The sequence below is a fragment of the Melozone crissalis genome, unplaced genomic scaffold (genome assembly GCF_028551555.1).
Source record: "Melozone crissalis strain CALT ecotype California unplaced genomic scaffold, PUWL_Pcris_2 ptg000012l_1, whole genome shotgun sequence".
NCBI lineage: Eukaryota > Metazoa > Chordata > Aves > Passeriformes > Passerellidae > Melozone > Melozone crissalis.
In genome coordinates, this window is record NW_026535790.1 from 14364667 (window position 1) to 14381703 (window position 17037).

The 17037-nt window shown below is 43.5% G+C and overlaps 1 protein-coding gene across 2 annotated transcripts; it reads left to right on the forward strand.

The window, feature by feature from the left end:
• Positions 1-1682: 1682 nt before the first annotated feature.
• On the forward strand, positions 1683-16773 carry PRPSAP2 (phosphoribosyl pyrophosphate synthetase associated protein 2). Of its 2 annotated transcripts, XM_054270849.1 has the most exons (12): positions 1683-1799; positions 3881-4000; positions 4407-4557; positions 5633-5685; positions 5808-5874; positions 6466-6638; positions 7549-7664; positions 11058-11113; positions 13367-13515; positions 14442-14512; positions 15427-15573; positions 16088-16773. In XM_054270849.1, exons 3-12 carry the CDS (start codon positions 4439-4441, stop codon positions 16244-16246), a joined length of 1110 nt encoding a protein of 369 aa, XP_054126824.1. In that variant the 5' UTR covers positions 1683-1799; positions 3881-4000; positions 4407-4438; the 3' UTR covers positions 16247-16773. The 2 variants fall into 2 exon arrangements, with proteins under 2 accessions (XP_054126824.1, XP_054126825.1); XM_054270850.1 differs by lacking the exon at positions 3881-4000.
• The last annotated feature ends 264 nt before the right edge of the window (positions 16774-17037 follow it).

A 17037-nucleotide genomic window follows, 5' to 3' on the forward strand; every position in this document is an offset into this window, starting at 1 on the left:
CATCTGAGAGGCTTGATGGCCTCTCTGCTCACATATTTCTAACAGATGTCCTGGCTTTGTGAGCCTGCCAGTGAAGTGCTCAACATCTGTTCCACAACTCCACATTAAATGGCTTCTCCTTCCCCAGCTCCAGCTCTGCTGAAAAAAACAATCAAAAAAGGGAACTACCAAGTCTTGGAATGCATGAAGCAAGAAACAAATGTGAAATCTGGGGAAAACACTGGCCTGTGAATATTTAAAGTGGAAAACACAGCTTGTAGTGGCAGAAACATTGTTTCAAACTATGAATTTAATGTTGTCCCTTTGCAGTCATGTTTAGTGAGCTTGCCTGTGGCTTTTCCTCCTCTTTTTATGTTAAGGCCAGCGTGGGCAGAAATATCTGCTGGGATGATCAGCCTTGCTCCAGTGCACCCTGCAGTCCAGGAATAAGCAAATTTAATTGCTTTTTGTGAGAAAAGCTGCAGTGGAAAGTACCTTTGTAGTTTTATGCTAAATGCTAGAATTCTGATCCACAAAATGCTGCTCAACTTGGGCGTACTGAGAAGTGTAATTTAAAACAGGTTCTAACTGCGCAGTCTGGGGAAAAAACATGGTGTTTGGGTTTTGTATTTAAAGGAGGGATGTGTGTCTGTGTGGGATGACTGCAACTTCCTCAAAGCAGTTTTGTCATGGGTGTCTTGGGATAAAGCTTTTTTTCTTTTTAAGCAGGGTGACTGAAATAAGAGCCTCATTTCAGATGTCAAAAGAATCTTTGTGCAGTTCAACTGATGCATGTGGCAAGGAGAGTCCTGAGAGGAGTCTGGATAAATCATGTGCGCTTTTGACAAGGAACTGAGAGGCCACTGATAGTTTCTGTTCTTAATTTCCTTTGCAGAAATGCCTCTTTTTCCATAAACACTGCTCATGGCAAAGGCCAGATGGTAGCTCGGTGTCCGGTGGGGATGGAGCTGCCCTCCCATCCCTCTCTGGTGGGGATGCAGATGTGGGAGCTCCAAAATTATAGCACCCCGTGGATATCATTGCATTATTCCACATGGATTTTGCACCGGGGGTAATTTTTGGTGGGGGTGCAGCTGAATTGTGATGTTGGTCCCCATCATCCCAGCTGGGGATTCAGATCTGTACTTCTCTTTTTGTTGCAAAGGTCAAAAAGGCTCATGATGGGTCTGGAAAATGTATTTTATAAGGGATGGCTGAGCTGGGTTTGTTTACTCTGAGGATGCTCAGGGCCCTTATCATTGTCTTCAACGCCCTGAAATGATGTTGTAGTGAGAAGGGGGGTTGGTCTTGGAAGCTGACACGTGGGAGATTCAGATTAGATATCAGAAAAATTCTTTTCGCTGTAATTGTGGCCAGGCATTGGCACCGGTACCCAGGGAGATGGTGGAGTCACCACACCTGGAGGTGTTGGAAGAGCCACCCGCATCTGGCGGTGGGTGATGCGGTTTCGTGGCACTGCTGCGCTGACGGCCGGACTGGATGATCCTTAAGATCTTTTCCAACACTGACGAGTCTAAAAGCCAAGAACTCTGAGATTCTGTAACCCGTCCCGGTGCCCAGGAGCACGGGGGCTGAGGGGGAAGATGGCGCCCGCTCCCCTCAGCGCGGCGGGGGAAGGGGGGGGGGGGGGCGTCGCCTCGGGCCCGCCCCGCCCGCCCGCGTTCCCTCCCTCACGCCCCGCCGCCATCTTGCCCGCGGAGCACCGGAGGGGCTGAGCTCCGCCGCCGCCTCTGCCTCTCCCCCTCCTTCCCCTCCGGCCGGGCCGCCTTCTCCCGGGGCCGGGGGGCCGGAGCCGGCAGGTAAGGCATTCAGCGAGGGGCGCTCCCGCCCGCTCAGCCCAGTTCAGCCGGCTGTGTGAGGGCAGGACATCCCCCTTCCCCACAGGGGGTTCCGACGCCTGAGGAATGGGCTAGGTCGCCCTTCCCTCAGGGGATGGAGCCCCTCTCCTGGGCTGCCCCTTCTCGGGGGTGCTCGGGCTGCCCGCAGGTGCCACAGGTGAGGGGCAGCGGCTGGGGCTGCGGCGTGCCCGGGCCGCTCTGGGGGCGGAGGGATGGGTTCCATGAGGGACACGGGGCCTGTGTGACCCACCTGGAGCACCCGAAGGACCGCAGGGAAGGGTGGCTGGAAGGGTCTCAGCCCACGGGGATCGGTGAGTGTGGAGGGACGGGAAAATTCCCTGTGGGGAGATTGGGGAGAGGGTGCAGATTCCCTCCATCCCATGGGCTCCATTCCTTATCCCATCCAGTTATTCCTGCCTCTGTTGCTTTCTGTGTGGACATGCTCAGTTGATGGAGGCATAAAGCCGTGTGTGCCCAGCGATTGTTGTGCTCATCATGATGTGTCTGTGTAATCGTGTGCAGCCCAAAAGGAAAGGCAGGTGTTTGTGCTGCAGCCTGTTCTGTGCTTGTGTTCAACCTTGGAAGGTTGGCCCACCTCACACCTGAGGTTATTGTCCCATGTACCCCTGTGGAGTCATGCCTTTGCACATCTAATAAAGTTTTGTGAGCTTGCTTTCATCCCAACACCTGGTTGAAGGTTGATATATCCATATTACCCTTAAAATGCAACTTCCCTGCCCACACACACCATAGCCCACTTGTAGCTGCTGAAGTACATCCACAAGAAAGTCCTTGACCTATAATAAAATGAAGAGCAATGTTCACTATTGCTTGTAAATACATCAGTATATTGTGGTGTAAAGTGCACCCTCAGCAATAGTTGGGAACCAGCAACTCATCTTTTCAGATCTTTTACTCAGCTCCCGATTTCCCTAATCTATGGAACAAAGACACGCAACTGGATGAAAATACACCTTCTGAACACTCTGTGAATGCTTTTAGTAACACAGAAAGCTGCCTCCACTCTGTTCCCATCCAGGCACACAAGCAGGATGCTCTCAGGTGCTGTTAGACCTAAAAGCATTTCAGGTTCTTTGCTCTGGTGGAGCTGAGATGGATCTTGAACGCCATCATGAATATTTGATGGGTGATGGCCATTAGTTGACAGCTGGGAGTTGCAGAGAGTGAATGAGCAGCAGAGCAGAGAAACACTAGCTAAGAAATGGGGGTTTTTTTAGGTATTTAATTTGAGAGGGATACAGGTCTTGCTTTGGGAGTCCCTCTGGTTTTAGTGCAGTGGAACATTCAGACATGCTGGGGCTGAAGCTGTCGGTCTGTGCACAGTTCTGGTGACAGGCAGGTTTTCATTCATGGCAGCTGAGCACAGCTCAGCCTTGGCACCAGCAGATTTGTTGTTAGGAAGTTCCTGACTTGACTTTGGCTCTTCACAAGAGTGAATCGGGTTCCTGTGACAGAGTTAAACTGAGCCAGACTGGTTGTAAAGGAGGTGTGAAGGAGTTTCGTTACAGACTCCGCCAGCTGTTCCTGTAAATACAAAACTCTTTGTTGTTGTTTTGGAGTGCTTAATAGTTGATACATCATCAGCTTTTTCTAACCAATTAGGTGTGACTATTAGATAATTCTATTTCTCAGCAGGGAGATGTTTACCAGGAAAGAAGTTACAGATTTAGCTGTAACTTCTGTTTATTTTGGTTTAAATTATGCCACTCGTATTTCATATTTCCAGTCTCCTAAATAATGCTGACATGGATGATGAAGGATTGGATTATTTATGCAGCAGGATTTTAAGTTGAATGCTGCTTCCATCTATCCAGGGCTGCTGGTCAATGGGATCTTTTTTTTTCCCTTTTATTCGACTAAAATTTTATAGTAGAAGTAACCATGAAAATGTGATTTACAAAGAATAATAAAAACATGGAATCCCATCAAGTCCTTGGTGAGATTAGTGGTTTGCGTCTTTATTTGAAACAAAAACCAAATTATACTGATTTCCTCCTGATATTTTTCTCCTGTTTTCACAGGAGAAATATTGCTTTCAAAGAATGACAACAGCTGCTTCAGCAAGTGGATTTGCTGTGCAAGAGGTCATTATTTACAGCTGCCAGCTCTATTGAATTCTTCCTTACATTTCATCCTTATTTGTAAGTTTATAACTGCAGAAGTACTGGGAAGAGATTCAGCTTTGGCAATAGACTCTTCCAGCCTGGGCCCAGGAGCTCTTTTTAGCTCAATTCTACCCCTGCCTGTCTTTGTGATTTTGGAAAAGTCAATAAACGTTGCTCAGTTCTGGAAAATGAACTGGACAAGGTGATGGAAAAAAAGTATCAGTGTTACTGGATGATAGCCTGAGGAAAACAGTTAAAAAGGAAAAAAAACTTGGTGCTAGAACGTTTTCTTGGAGGAGCTTTTAAAGTGGAGATAACAGATTTTAATGATGCTGGAATATCCAGGGTTCTGGGAGATTACCCTTTCTAAACAGAGCAAATGTCTGTCTTGTTTTGTTTTGTTTTTTTAACATGGATTTAAATGACTTTTTATCTTTTGCAGTCTTTTAGAAGCGGCAAAACAACTTAGGGTTGATGTTTTGTGTGCCATCAACTGAAATTGGGGCCATCATGAATATCACCAAGGGTGGGCTGGTGCTGTTCTCAGCTAATTCCAACTCCTCGTGCATGGAACTGTCCAGGAGGATTGCTGAGTAAGTAAAGGCTGCAGGGAATCTTCCCATCTTGTGGTTATTCTGATGGGATTTGTTTTACTGGACACTTTTCTTTCCCTGTTTAAGGAAGGTTACATGGGAAAACTGCCATGATTTGCAAGAATATGGAGTTTGCTCTATAGGAGAGGATATTTCAACAGCTCAATAACAGAGAGAGTAATTTGTGTTTGAATTGTGCCGTGGCAGGCTCTGACTGGCTGCAGCATTTCATAGCAAACTCGTGGGATAATTCATGTTTGCATAGTGATAAATCATCATGGCAGAAGTTTTCTCTCCTTGTAGTGGGATGTTTTTAGGCAGGACAGCTCCATCCCTCCTGCTCTCTGTGTATTTTGGATGGGAGCATTTCTTTAGCTTAAATCCGTGCAAATCTGTAGCAGAACTTTTAGGACTTAAGTACATTTTTACTGTGCTAATTAGGATGCATAACATTACTGGGAATATTAGACAAGATGGATTTCTTCCAGAGGCTTATTTACCCAAAGTTGGGTGTGCTAGGAGAGAAAGGGGAGTGCAGAGGAACTCAGGTTATGTGTAGAAAGCATTTGGGCCTGAGTGCAGAGCATACCCTGATCTCTTTGTAGTGATGGGGTGTAGCTGATGCTGACAAGGAATAAATACAGCAGATATCCATAAAATAGTGCTTGCTACTCTTTCCTCTTCACTCTGCATTGACTTATTTCTATAGATGAGTGATGTAAAAGCAGTATTTTTAAGTATTGTGCACATGTATATTGCCACATGTGTATGTGTGTATATGTATATAGGGTAAGAAATATATTAAAAATTACAAAATGTTACATTTTTACAGCAACATTTTTTCCTTCTGCTTGTTCTGAGTTTGGAAAATAAGTTTAGCATAGTCTGCAGTGCAGCTTTGGGGAATTGTAGGTGCTTTTTAGAGAAGTGTTCACTGTAATTGCTGGGTTTATGGTTTGGGATTTTCTTTCCATGGAATGCAGCCTTTTCAGTAACTCTTGCATTATGTGGGATTTACATTTGATTTGCCCTTCCTCTCCCCTTACTGACTTCTGCCTTATTTCTATTCCTGCAGGCGCCTGGGAGTGGAGATGGGGAAGGTTCAGGTTTATCAAGAGGCAAACAGAGGTGAGCATTTAATGAGCAAAACTGGAAATGCCCCTGACACTGATTTCAATGTACTACACCCTTTCTTAGACTCTAAAAAGAGTTTTGCTCTTGCAAATATTTCATATTTCTCTTCTTGGCAGAAACACGAGTGCAGATTCAGGAGTCTGTGAGAGGGAAGGATGTGTTTATCATCCAGACAGTTTCAAAGTGAGTAACTTTTTAAAGACCCTGTGCTGGCATTTGATCTGGGCTGTCCATAGCAATGCTTCTGTTTTCATTTTTAATCACCTTTTGTGTTTGTGATGCAGTGTAATAAGCTTATATTAACTAGATAGAGGCTTGTGGGGAGTTTGGGGTATTGGTTTTGTTGGGTTTTTATATGTACACAAAGGCAGCTTTGGCATAAGGTAGCTTCTACAATTTTAATTTTTAGTGACTATAGCAATAAAGCCTTCTCCTTGGTCTCTGCATTCCTTTCATAAATATTCTTTTGCTTATGTCAATCTCATTTAAATTTTTCTCTTCTCAGCTCCCTGTCTCTAGCACCATCACAAAGTTAAGATGTAGGAGGAATGTTTCCTGGGCAATGTGTCCTGTGATTCAGAAATTCTTTAATTTTATGTGAAAAGAACTTTACAAATGTTAAGACTTTTTTTTTTAATGGCAGCAGAAATGCAGATCTTAGCTGATGACCAGTTCTATAAAAATATGCCCTCTCCATGTGTGCTGGGTGTGAATACTGTGGTGGATTCAGGATTTTTGTGCAGCAGCTCCAGGAGCAGATGTTTTTCGTTGCAGGGATGTGAATACCACGATCATGGAGCTCCTGATCATGGTGTATGCATGTAAAACCTCCTGTGCCAAAAGCATTATTGGAGTGGTTCCTTACTTCCCCTACAGCAAACAGTGCAAGATGAGGAAAAGGGGCTCCATTGTCTCCAAGTTGCTGGCCTCGATGATGTGCAAAGCTGGTAAGAATGTGGCTGTCCTTAAATCAGAGCAAGGGGGGGCTCCTGCTGTCAGCTTCCAGCTTTAGGGAGATCTGTACACAAGTCTGGAGTCTGTTTAAAAATAACTGCCAAGCTTTTCATGTGTTTAAAACCTACGTAAAAAGGAGAATGTAATTAGAAATGTTCCCAAATTGTGAGTTCATAAAAACCCCAAATGTGATAGAACCGTTTTACATCAAATTGTACTGAGCTGGCAGAATGAGTCTGCTGTGCTGAGCTGCTTTGGGCTGTGCTGTCACCTCTCACAATACCATCCTTTGCCTTTCCTGCAGTCTGGAACAGTTGTGCCTTGTCATTTCTGTCTTGTTTTTTACTTGTTGGATGAATGCACTTTGTCCTTTACATCTGAGACCATGTGGGAGAATGAGATTATTCATTTTCACAGCCTTCAACACATTTTCTGCTTCTTTCCTTTCACTCCCATCCCTGGGAAGAAGCAGGCAGTTCTAACAAACTGTGGGATCTGGGCTGTTATTTTGGGAGAAGTGGTTTTTGATTAGGGGCTTGGCCCATTTTTCAGGATTCAGAATTAATGAGCATGCCAGGGTCTTGCTGTGTGACACTGGACAAATCAATGCTTCCATTTTGTCCAGTGGAGAAGGATCCTGCCTGCCTCAGTGTGGCACTGCAGAGCCAGTTATGTGCAGGGTTCTGAGGTTCTTTTAAAAAAGTCACTCTGGAAGCCTCAAAACATGTTAATGCCAGTGTGCTTAAGAGGAACTAAAATTAATTTATTATGTATTTTCACTCAGTGTTCTCGTGCAGCTTAGAAATTTTCCGGCCAAACTGCAGTGAAAATTAGAAAAACAAAGTGTTCTCTCTTACTTTTCTTAATGTGCTTCTCTGTTTGTCTTGCTATTTTATTTTAAAGGACTAACTCATCTTATTACCATGGATCTACATCAGAAGGAAATTCAGGGTTTCTTCAATATTCCAGTTGATAACTTGAGAGCATCTCCATTTTTACTCCAGTACATCCAAGAAGAGGTGAGGAAGGCCTGTTATTACAGTTGGGTTTTTAATTCCTTTTTGTCATGTCTCAGGGCATGTGAAACAAATCCCTCTGAAAAGATTAACTCTTCAAACTGAATTTTCAGGGGAGAATTGTCACTTGGGGCAGGGAGTGATGTTGGAAACTTGGTTCTTCTCTTCCCCACATTTAACTTTTGCTTTCTTGAAGAGCTGATGTTTTCTTACTCATGCAGCAATGCTGGTTTTTCTCTTAGATATATTCCCCTAACACTTGAAAAAATTCGCATTTTCTTGCTCTCAATGTCCTCTTCCTTTCCTATTTCCAGTTTCCTTGACATTTATAGGAAGGGCTGCTTGTGTGGGCATAAATTTAAATCACAAAATAAGAAACATTTGGAAGTTGTAAACTATGAGAGAGTCTATTGATAGTGCTCTGAAAGTCAGGCTGGTGGGTGGAAATCTCACTCACTGTTAGTTCAGACTGCATGTCTTGACTTGAGGAGCTTAACTTGGGATGTTCTGTGCCTCCATCTTATTTTTATAAGGTTTTGAGAAGTGCTCCTGGTAGATTGGCCTGTACAAAATGTGCAAATGATAATTGTAGGTATAAGATGCACGTTAAGCCTCTGACTAATGGTAATTTGGAATAAAGCAAATGCTTTCTTCCTGGTGAGAGAAAGGGTTTAGCTCACTCTTGCTTTTGAATCCAAGCTATTTCTTTTTATAAAGCTAGGAATGGCTCAATTTCAAAAACAAAACACACCCCACCCCACCCCCTTAAAGAAACCCAAACCAACATGATTTTGTTATGACAGTATTAAAATCTGTTTGAATTCCTCATTATAATTTCATTTGGTAATACAGTCAAAGAGGATGGCAGAACAAAACTCCAGGCTTTGCCACAGTCATTCATCTGGTGTTCCAGGAAAGAAGTATTGCACACTGTAAGCACTTCCTGACTTTAAAAAAAAAAAAAAGAACAAAAGTGGAAAACAAAACACTCAGACACAAGTCAAGTTTTGCCTTTATGTGTTGCTTGAAACTGTGGTTTATGGTCAATAACAAGATCATGGTCCTGATTTGGTCTTGAAGCACCTTTTGATTCCTGAGCTTTCAGTGGTTTACACAGAATTGTTGCAGCTTTGAGTCTGACACTGCTGTGCAATCTAACAAATGACCATTTGTAGAGAAGTTTTAAAAGATACTTTCAGTTCTTCATCCCTCTGCTCATCCATGAGGGGATTTTCTAAAACCAGAGTGAACTGAGTGGATCTGATCACACAGGGTCTGTACTGGCAAGTACCTTCACCAGCCAGATCTTTTATCTGTGCTTAAAACTTTGATCCTTTGCTGCTCAGGGGGAGTTTAGTATTCATCTCCAGTTCCTGGTGGCCACAACTTGCTGCATATCCTGCACTGGGAATGCCAGAGCTTCCAAAGCTGTGGAAATCATGATGAAGAGCATGAAATGGAGTCCAGCTTGATAAGGATGAAAGTCAGTTAAAAAACATCTCACTGAAAGTTGGGAGAATGAGGGCTTGTAGTTGTTCCCTGTTGGAAATTTATGCCTAGATGTGAAGAGAATCCCTTGCTGTTGTGGCATTAAGGCAGTGCAATCAGTGAAATTCCTGTGATATAAAATAGTTGGGTGTTTAGTTTGGTGTGCTTGGCACATGTTGGATACTCTGTGGCTTCTCTTTGCTTTTAGCAGGTGTTAATCCCAGAGTGACACAGCCCTTTGTTACATGGACATGTTGACACCTCAGAGTCTTTGGGATGACATTTCTGACTTCATTTTTGAAGAGCTGAGAACAAATTTGTTCATTTGGCAGAGGAAAAATGAGGCAATGGTGTCTGAAGTAGATCAAAGCCTTTATTATGTCGAGTGACAGGCCCTGCCTTGTCCATACCTTCCATCATGTTAATCTTTGCAGCCTCTTGTATAACTCAGTGTTTGTCAAGGACAGAACATGCTGAATTCCCACTTTATAGGTGGAGTTACCAACATTGTGGATTATTAATGTTGCCTGACACCCTCAGAAAATTTCTTATTTTCTGTTGGTTGAACCCTTGCCCAAATTCAGAACTTACTTTTTCTTTCCCATGCCTACTTCAGGTGGAGCTTTTGGAAATAATCAGCCAGTGCAGTTTGTATATTGTGGGTCAGATTGTGGAAGAACTTACTTTGCCTGTGTTGGCAGAAACCCCAAGCATTTCAGTGCTCTGGAATGGGTATTTGATATCTGAAAAGGTGGTGAGCTGCATGACAGGGTGTCATCCCCACAAATCTGTGAATTCCACCCCTAAGGGATGAAGTCTTCCATCCCTTACACTGGGATGCTGAGGACTGGACCTGCTCTGTGGGACTTTGCTTGGCTCAGGACTGTGGTGTTTGGCTAGAAGGACAGACAAGTTCTCTTTTAGCTGCTCTCCATAGAGATGGATCATCCCAGGGCAGCAGAGTGAAGGAAGAGGCTGAGTTTGCAAGGAGTGGGGTAAAGTGGGATACCAGAGGGACTGCAGTTGGAGTTGATGTTGGAAAGAACTGGAAGTGTGGATGGTGGAATGCTTGGGAAGTTACAAACCAATGAATCTGATGTGGAGTCACTGTTTGCAGGGAAAATGGAGATGAGGATAAGAAACTTTTGAGAGATGGGGACTAAAATGCTGGTTAAATGGGGATCAGGAGTCTGGAGTGAAAAACCAGCATGAGCTGGGGCAGGGGCAGAAAACTCTGTGCTTGTGAGGCCTGACTGGAGCAGGTGTCAGACATCAGGGGCAAACCCAGACGTGCTGGTTTGTGCTGTCAGCATTTCAGCAGCATCCCCTGGTGCTAACCAGGGTGGCAGAGTTTGTAGCACTGAGACTGAGCCTCCAGGATCAGTGCAGTGACTGTGGAAGTTTTATCCCTTCTGATGGTCCAGAGAAAGAGTCAGTGTGATGTGATGTGATGTGATGTGATGTGATGTGATGTGATGTGATGTGATGGAGAAGTGTGACTTTTCTTGGGGTACTCTATAAGACTCTATAAGACAATAGGAAGCTGTAAAATGCTGGGCTTTAGTGATGAAAGACAATTTAGGTTGAACAGGAAACTTTAATTTTGATGGTTTCCTGTTTTAACACTTGTGGGTGTAACCCTGATGTCCTAAAGCAGTTATTTTTCTGTTATCTTTACTATAAAATGGGGTTTATAAAAGGTACAGTTTGAAGTTAATATCTGAATTTTCTGTACATGTTTTTACTGAGCTGTCAACCCTGATCATGCACCATGGATTCTTGAGGTTGCTTTCTTAGGTAAAATGTTCAATGCTTAAAATTCTGGCAAAATAAAGTTCTCTGATTCTTACTGAGTTTAAATTTGTCTAAAGATATGAAGTGGACATTGCTGTGTGTTATTCACTGCAGATACCAGACTACAGGAATGCTGTAATTGTGGCCAAATCTCCTGCATCTGCCAAGAGGTGGGTAAGATCTGCTCTCTTTTCTCAGAGCAGCAAATCTTTGTTGGGTTTTGTTCTTAGGATCAAGTGAAGGACAAATACTCAATAATTAGAAGATGCAGCCTTCAAACCCCTCCCAATTCTCCTCTGTCAGCTGTGTAGATTTTACATCATTGCTGTAATCATAATAAATCTAAGGAGAGTAAAAACAAAACCATACAAAAGGATGTGATAAATCAATGCAGTGCTTATGATTAAGAAGGTTTTTAATTATGTTATATTTGTGTGCATTTACATTATAAATCTGTAAATGAGGAAAAGTGGCTGGAAGTGTAATGCCATTAATCCAGATGAGTTTCTCAATGTGGACATAACTAAGAACATCAGATCCTAAACACAGAAGGTCAGTCTGGGTTTGCTGTTTGACATGATTGTGATTGTGAAGTCTCTGGTGGTTGAGTGACTGTTCTTAATCCATGAAGCTTTATAGTTGACTGTTCCTAACCTCTGGAATTACAGAGCTGTCAGCAGGTGCTGTAAGAGCTGGATGATGGTTTAAGAGAGGCTGTGGTGACAAACCAGACTTTGTTGAAAAGTTATTTGGACTTCCATGCCAATGAATTCTGATACTCTGTGTTTTCCTTATTTTCTGTAACAAACCACCTTTTGTCATCTTTTTCTCCAGCAGTACTTTATGATTTCTTTTGTTTTGGCCAGGTAATTTTACATTTGTTTCTTTTCCATTTCTTTTCCACACTGTCAGTGTTGCCTCTTGGGTGGAGGCAAGAGTTGCAGCATTTTAATGCTTGATTATCCACTAATTGTCAATGCCAGCAAATAGATGAGTTGCACATCATGCAGTGATTTGTGGAGGAGAGGATCCCTGAAGTGTATTGTTTAGCTTCTTCACATGCTCCTATGAGTATTTAAGGACAGTATGTGAAGAGTTACATTGTATTGGGAGAGGGATAATTGGATGTTTCAGCCTAATCCAGGCTGAAAACAATCTAGGAAAATACTTCTGATGAATCCCTGCTTGTGAAAAAGAACCCTTGTGTGTTGAAGTTCAGAATGTCTCTGTGGTTTCTGAGCTCACTGGGAAATTAATAAATCATTTGGCTGTCACTTTGAACTTGATTCAGTTTAATACTGCATTTTAAGGTAATTAATACAGTTTTATTGATATGGTTATTCCTGCTAAATCATAACTCTTATTGTTTGCAATAATAATTACCTATAATTAACTACTTGCAAAAATATTGCAACTGTATGATAACCACAGGGTGGAAGATTCTTAATTTTTAATTAACTGAGTATCACGATGGGCAAATTACTGTCTGGACTTTGTATTGTTTGGGTAGTGAAGTAAGGCTTAAGGACAGAAGAGGTGATTCAGGCACTGAGGTGCTGATGTTAGAGCAGAGTGAATCACTCTGGATGTGCTGGGCTTGCTTGGACCAGAGGAGACTTGGATAGGTGCTTAGGCAGGATCCCAAACCCTCGGGTGTGCAGGGTGAGGTGGGATGGATGTGCTCATTGGTATTTGCTGCTTCCAATATTTGGGATGCAAATTCCTATTTTGCTGACTCTCTGCTTTTCCCACTCCCCCAACTGACCTTACACTTCTTTCCAGAAATTTCTAATCTTAGTTGAAGAAATACTGCAGTGTGAAGGAACTTCATGTCAGCTAATTAAAAAATCCAAGCTGTTCAACTCCCAAGTGTGGTTTGTCAGGCAGAGTGATCATCTGGATCCCCTTTTCCATAGGGTATCTCAGGTTATGTGTCAGCAGGTCAGGGATGTTGTCTTTATTTACTAATAAATAAATAGGTGAACACTTGTTTTCTCTTTTTATAGGAGTATTTTTTTCCTATTAAATGCAGACAATCCAGACATCAAGGCTGTTCTTGGCTGCTGTTAACTGTGTCCTGCTGAAGCATGGGATCCCTGGAGCCTGGGAAGTGTTATTTTGGCTCTTGGGCAAGCAGAAGGGAGCAGTCAGCATTTTGTGACTTGCAGCATCCATCCTGTTGCTTTAGGCCCATATGGGCACTTTGAAGGTTACTCTGACTTTAACAAACTCGATAAAAAAAGATCCTGAGGGGCAGCCGATTTCTCTCTGAATTCTCTTAAAATGTTAGGATAGCTTGACTTCCCTCTGAAACATGAGCAATAAAATGGAAAGTTTAGGGTTGTAGACAGGTGGGTTATTTGAAATGTGACCTTTTCCTGGTGTTTTAACCCTTTCCCTGGTTTTTAACCCTTTCCCTGCAGGGCCCAGTCCTTTGCCGAGCGCCTGCGGTTGGGGATCGCGGTGATCCACGGGGAAGCCCAGGATGCCGAGTCTGACATGGTGGACGGGCGGCACTCCCCTCCCACAGCCAAGTACGTGGCTGCCATCCACCCCAGCCTGGAGATCCCCAGTAAGTAAGTGTGGGGGGAAGGTGTTACCTGCTGCTTTTGTGGGTTTAGGGATTGGGTTTGGCACAGATGGATTGGCTAAAAGGAGTGGTTCTTCACAGAGGGAAAAATAACCTCATCTTTCTTAGTGGGGAGAAGATGATTTCTGTCGCCACATTTCTCCTCACAGGGAAAAGCAAGGCACAGTTCTTCCCAAGAATATTTCTGGGTTTCATATTCTCTGAACTTCAGCGAAAGAAAAAATAATTCTTATCATTTGCTGTGCCTGTGTTTGTGCAAAAGTAGAATGCAATATAGAAATTGTTTACCAAAGTAAGGGTGTTTTATTCCTTGGCCTATCAGGACCAAGAGTGTGTGTGTGTTGGGACTCTTGGCTGACAGTCACAAGTTCTATGCAGTTGTGTGCAAAGTTAAGTGCTTAGCAGATTCAGTTTAGATACAATGTAATATAATAGGGAATAAAATAGTATAATAAAATAATTAATTATCCTTCTAATAAAATAAAATCAAATACATGATTTCTCTCCCCCTTTTTGGGGATTCCCTACAAATACTACAGATTCCTTCTTGCTTGAGTGTGGATGTGACCTACAGCCGCACCACCAGAACTGCAGGGCATAAACCCAGTGTGGGTGTCTGAACTGCTTGTGTCTGCAAGCCACTCTGTTTCTGTGCCAAAATTAAGAATTAATTGAATTGGTAAAGAATTCAGATATAAATGAATATGGTTAATATATTAATTAAGCTTTTAAAATATTTATGTATTAGAAACCTGCTGGTTTTTATTCAGTAATTATGTTGAGGTAGTTGCTGCTTCATGCCTCAATAGTGGTGACCCATCAGACAATTCCACAGTTCAAATAAATTATATAAACTTCCTCTTTTCTTTCTCTTTTCTCCCCCTCTGAAAACATCTGCCATTAATCAGTGCTGATTCCCAAGGAAAAGCCACCCATCACAGTTGTTGGAGATGTAGGAGGAAGAATAGCTATCATTGTGGTAAGTGAGGTGCCATCAGTTCTCATCAATTACATCAAACATGCCAAAGCTGCAGAAATCAAGCAGCTGTTCTGTGTCAGCCACTGAACTTTGGCTGCTGGTGGACTTTGATAGGATGGGGCAGCATTGAGCACCCTCACAAAGCTGCCTGGGAGCTCTGAAGGATCCACTCTGGGAGCAGCACTGGGACCTTGTGTCCATGAGCAGAGCAGGTGGAATTCTGTTCAGAGCTTACCTGGAGGGGTTCAGGTGCTGCATGCACCCCACAGGAGGAGGGGAGAACCCCCCTGTTCTACTGCTGGGTTTGGAAATGCCACTGAAGCTGAGGTGATGGATGTGCACTGTTGGAACAGGTCTGGAGGAGGCCACCAAGATGATCAGAGGGATGGAGCAGCTCTGTATGAGGAGAGGCTGAGAGAATGGGATTGTTCAGCCTGGAAAAGAGAAGGATTTGGGATCACCTAATTGTGGCTGTCCTGAGGAAGGCCTGCAAGAAAGATGGAGAGAGATTATTTATAAGGGCCTGCAGTGACAGGACAAGGGGGAATGGCCTCAGACTTACAGGAGAGTAGGGTAGATTGGATATAAGGGAGAAATTTTTCCCTGTGAGGGCAGCTGTGGCTGCCCCATCCCTGGAAGCACTCAAGGCCTGGCTGTGTGGAACTCAGAGCCACCAGCTCTAAGGGGAGGTGTCCCTGCCCATGGCAGGGCTTGGAATGAGATATCTTTAAGATCCCTTCCAACCCAGGCCATTCTGTGATTCCTTGATGCACTTTTCTCTAAAGCAGAGTGTAACCTCTGGGTTTATCAAGGAAAAGAACAATTTTCTGATAGTTTGGGGTTTGTTACACTTGTTAAAGCTGTGCTGATCTGTCTGATGTGGTGAACCCTCAGTGACTCTGGGATTTTGGCAGGATGACATCATAGATGACGTTGACACCTTCCTGGCTGCAGCTGAGACCCTCAAGGAGAGAGGGGCCTACAAGATCTTTGTCATGGCCACCCATGGCCTGCTGTCCTCTGATGCTCCCCGGCTGATCGAGGAGTCTGCCATCGATGAGGTAACTGTGGGGTGTGAGCTCTGAGCAGGGATTTGGGACTTTTCAAAGCCATTTTCTCCTGAATTGATTATTTGCATATACTGGCATTAAGGATTAAATGGGAGGTTCCAGCTTCAGGCTTTCTCACTATGGAATTGTGTGCTGGAATATTGGCATGCACATGTCTTTAAACTCTAGCAGTGGGAAATGTGGGAAGGGGTGAGATGCTGGACTGTCAGAGTCAGCACACCTTCTCTTCAGTGGGTGGGATATTTCTGTACCTCCTCTGGATCTGTGTGGCAGAATGAAGGAATGAATGAATGAAGGAGGGACAGTGCCATTAGTATCCATGGATACATGGAACATATGGCAACACATGGCCCTTCCTGACACTGTAACCCTGACAGTAATGTAAAATGTTGTTTTGTCGGCCAGGGCGGTTTTGTGGGATCTGTAAAACTCCCTTTCACCCTTCCAGTATAAAAGGTGGAAAACAACAGAGCTACATCTTCCTGACCATTTCTTCTTCCTGTAGGTGGTTGTTACAAACACGATTCCACATGAAATACAAAAACTCCAGTGCCCTAAAATCAAGACTGTGGATATCAGCATGATCCTGTCAGAAGCCATTCGCAGGATCCACAACGGGGAGTCCATGTCCTACCTTTTCAGGAATATAGGAGTGGATGATTAAAGCTCATTCCTCTAAATAAACACCCGGGCCAAACTGGAAGCGAACAGAGAACGAGCTGTGAAGCGTTGTGCTTACCTTAATATTCCATTGAGCCACTTCTTGTTTTCTCTTGGTTTAAGTATCAAGGTAGAACAGTTTTTGAGACATTTTTTTTTTCCTTTGCAGGGTTTTTTTTGAAATTGGGGGGTTGGTGGGAATAAACGTTTTACAGAAAAACTGTTCTAGTTGCTTTTAGGGTAGTTGCACTATACACGATGGAAAAATCCCACAAAACACTTGAGGCAAGAATTTGGCTTCTAAATTAAGCATTCCTTTTCCAAAGCTGCTTGCTACAAGTGCTTTAAATGATAATACAATGAAGTGACTGTATAATATTTGCATTTTAAAAGCCAAAAAGGTCGTACTGTTGTATGCAGTCCAGTGATTTTGTAGGAGTGCTTTTATAGAAAAGCATATGGAATATGCACCTGTATTTATTTTCTGCGACAAAGAATAAAAACTTGTTTTGTGTGAGCTTTCTAAAAATGCTCATGTGCTGCCCCTTTGTCTTCTAAACTGTCCTTAAATATGGTCAGGGAGCAACAGGGACTTGCTCAGACCATGGCACAGAATCCCAGAGCAGCTGTGGCTGCCCCTGGATCTCTGGAAGTGTCCAAGGCCAGTTTGGATGGGGTTTGGAGCCACCTGGGATAGGGGAAGATGTCCCTGCCATGGCAAGGTTTTGGAATGAGGTGATCCCACCCCAAACCATTCTGTGCCTCTTGGACTTGGGAATATTGTGGGGGGTGTGG

Bases quoted from the DNA above. Each gene is read 5' to 3' on its own strand.
- PRPSAP2 (XM_054270849.1), top strand. From the start codon at position 4,439: ATGTTTTGTGTGCCATCAACTGAAATTGGGGCCATCATGAATATCACC. The intron at 5,875-6,465 runs GTGAGTAACTTT...TTTTCGTTGCAG, and splicing joins ATCATCCAGACAGTTTCAAA to GGATGTGAATACCACGATCA. The intron at 7,665-11,057 runs GTGAGGAAGGCC...TATTCACTGCAG, and splicing joins TCCAGTACATCCAAGAAGAG to ATACCAGACTACAGGAATGC.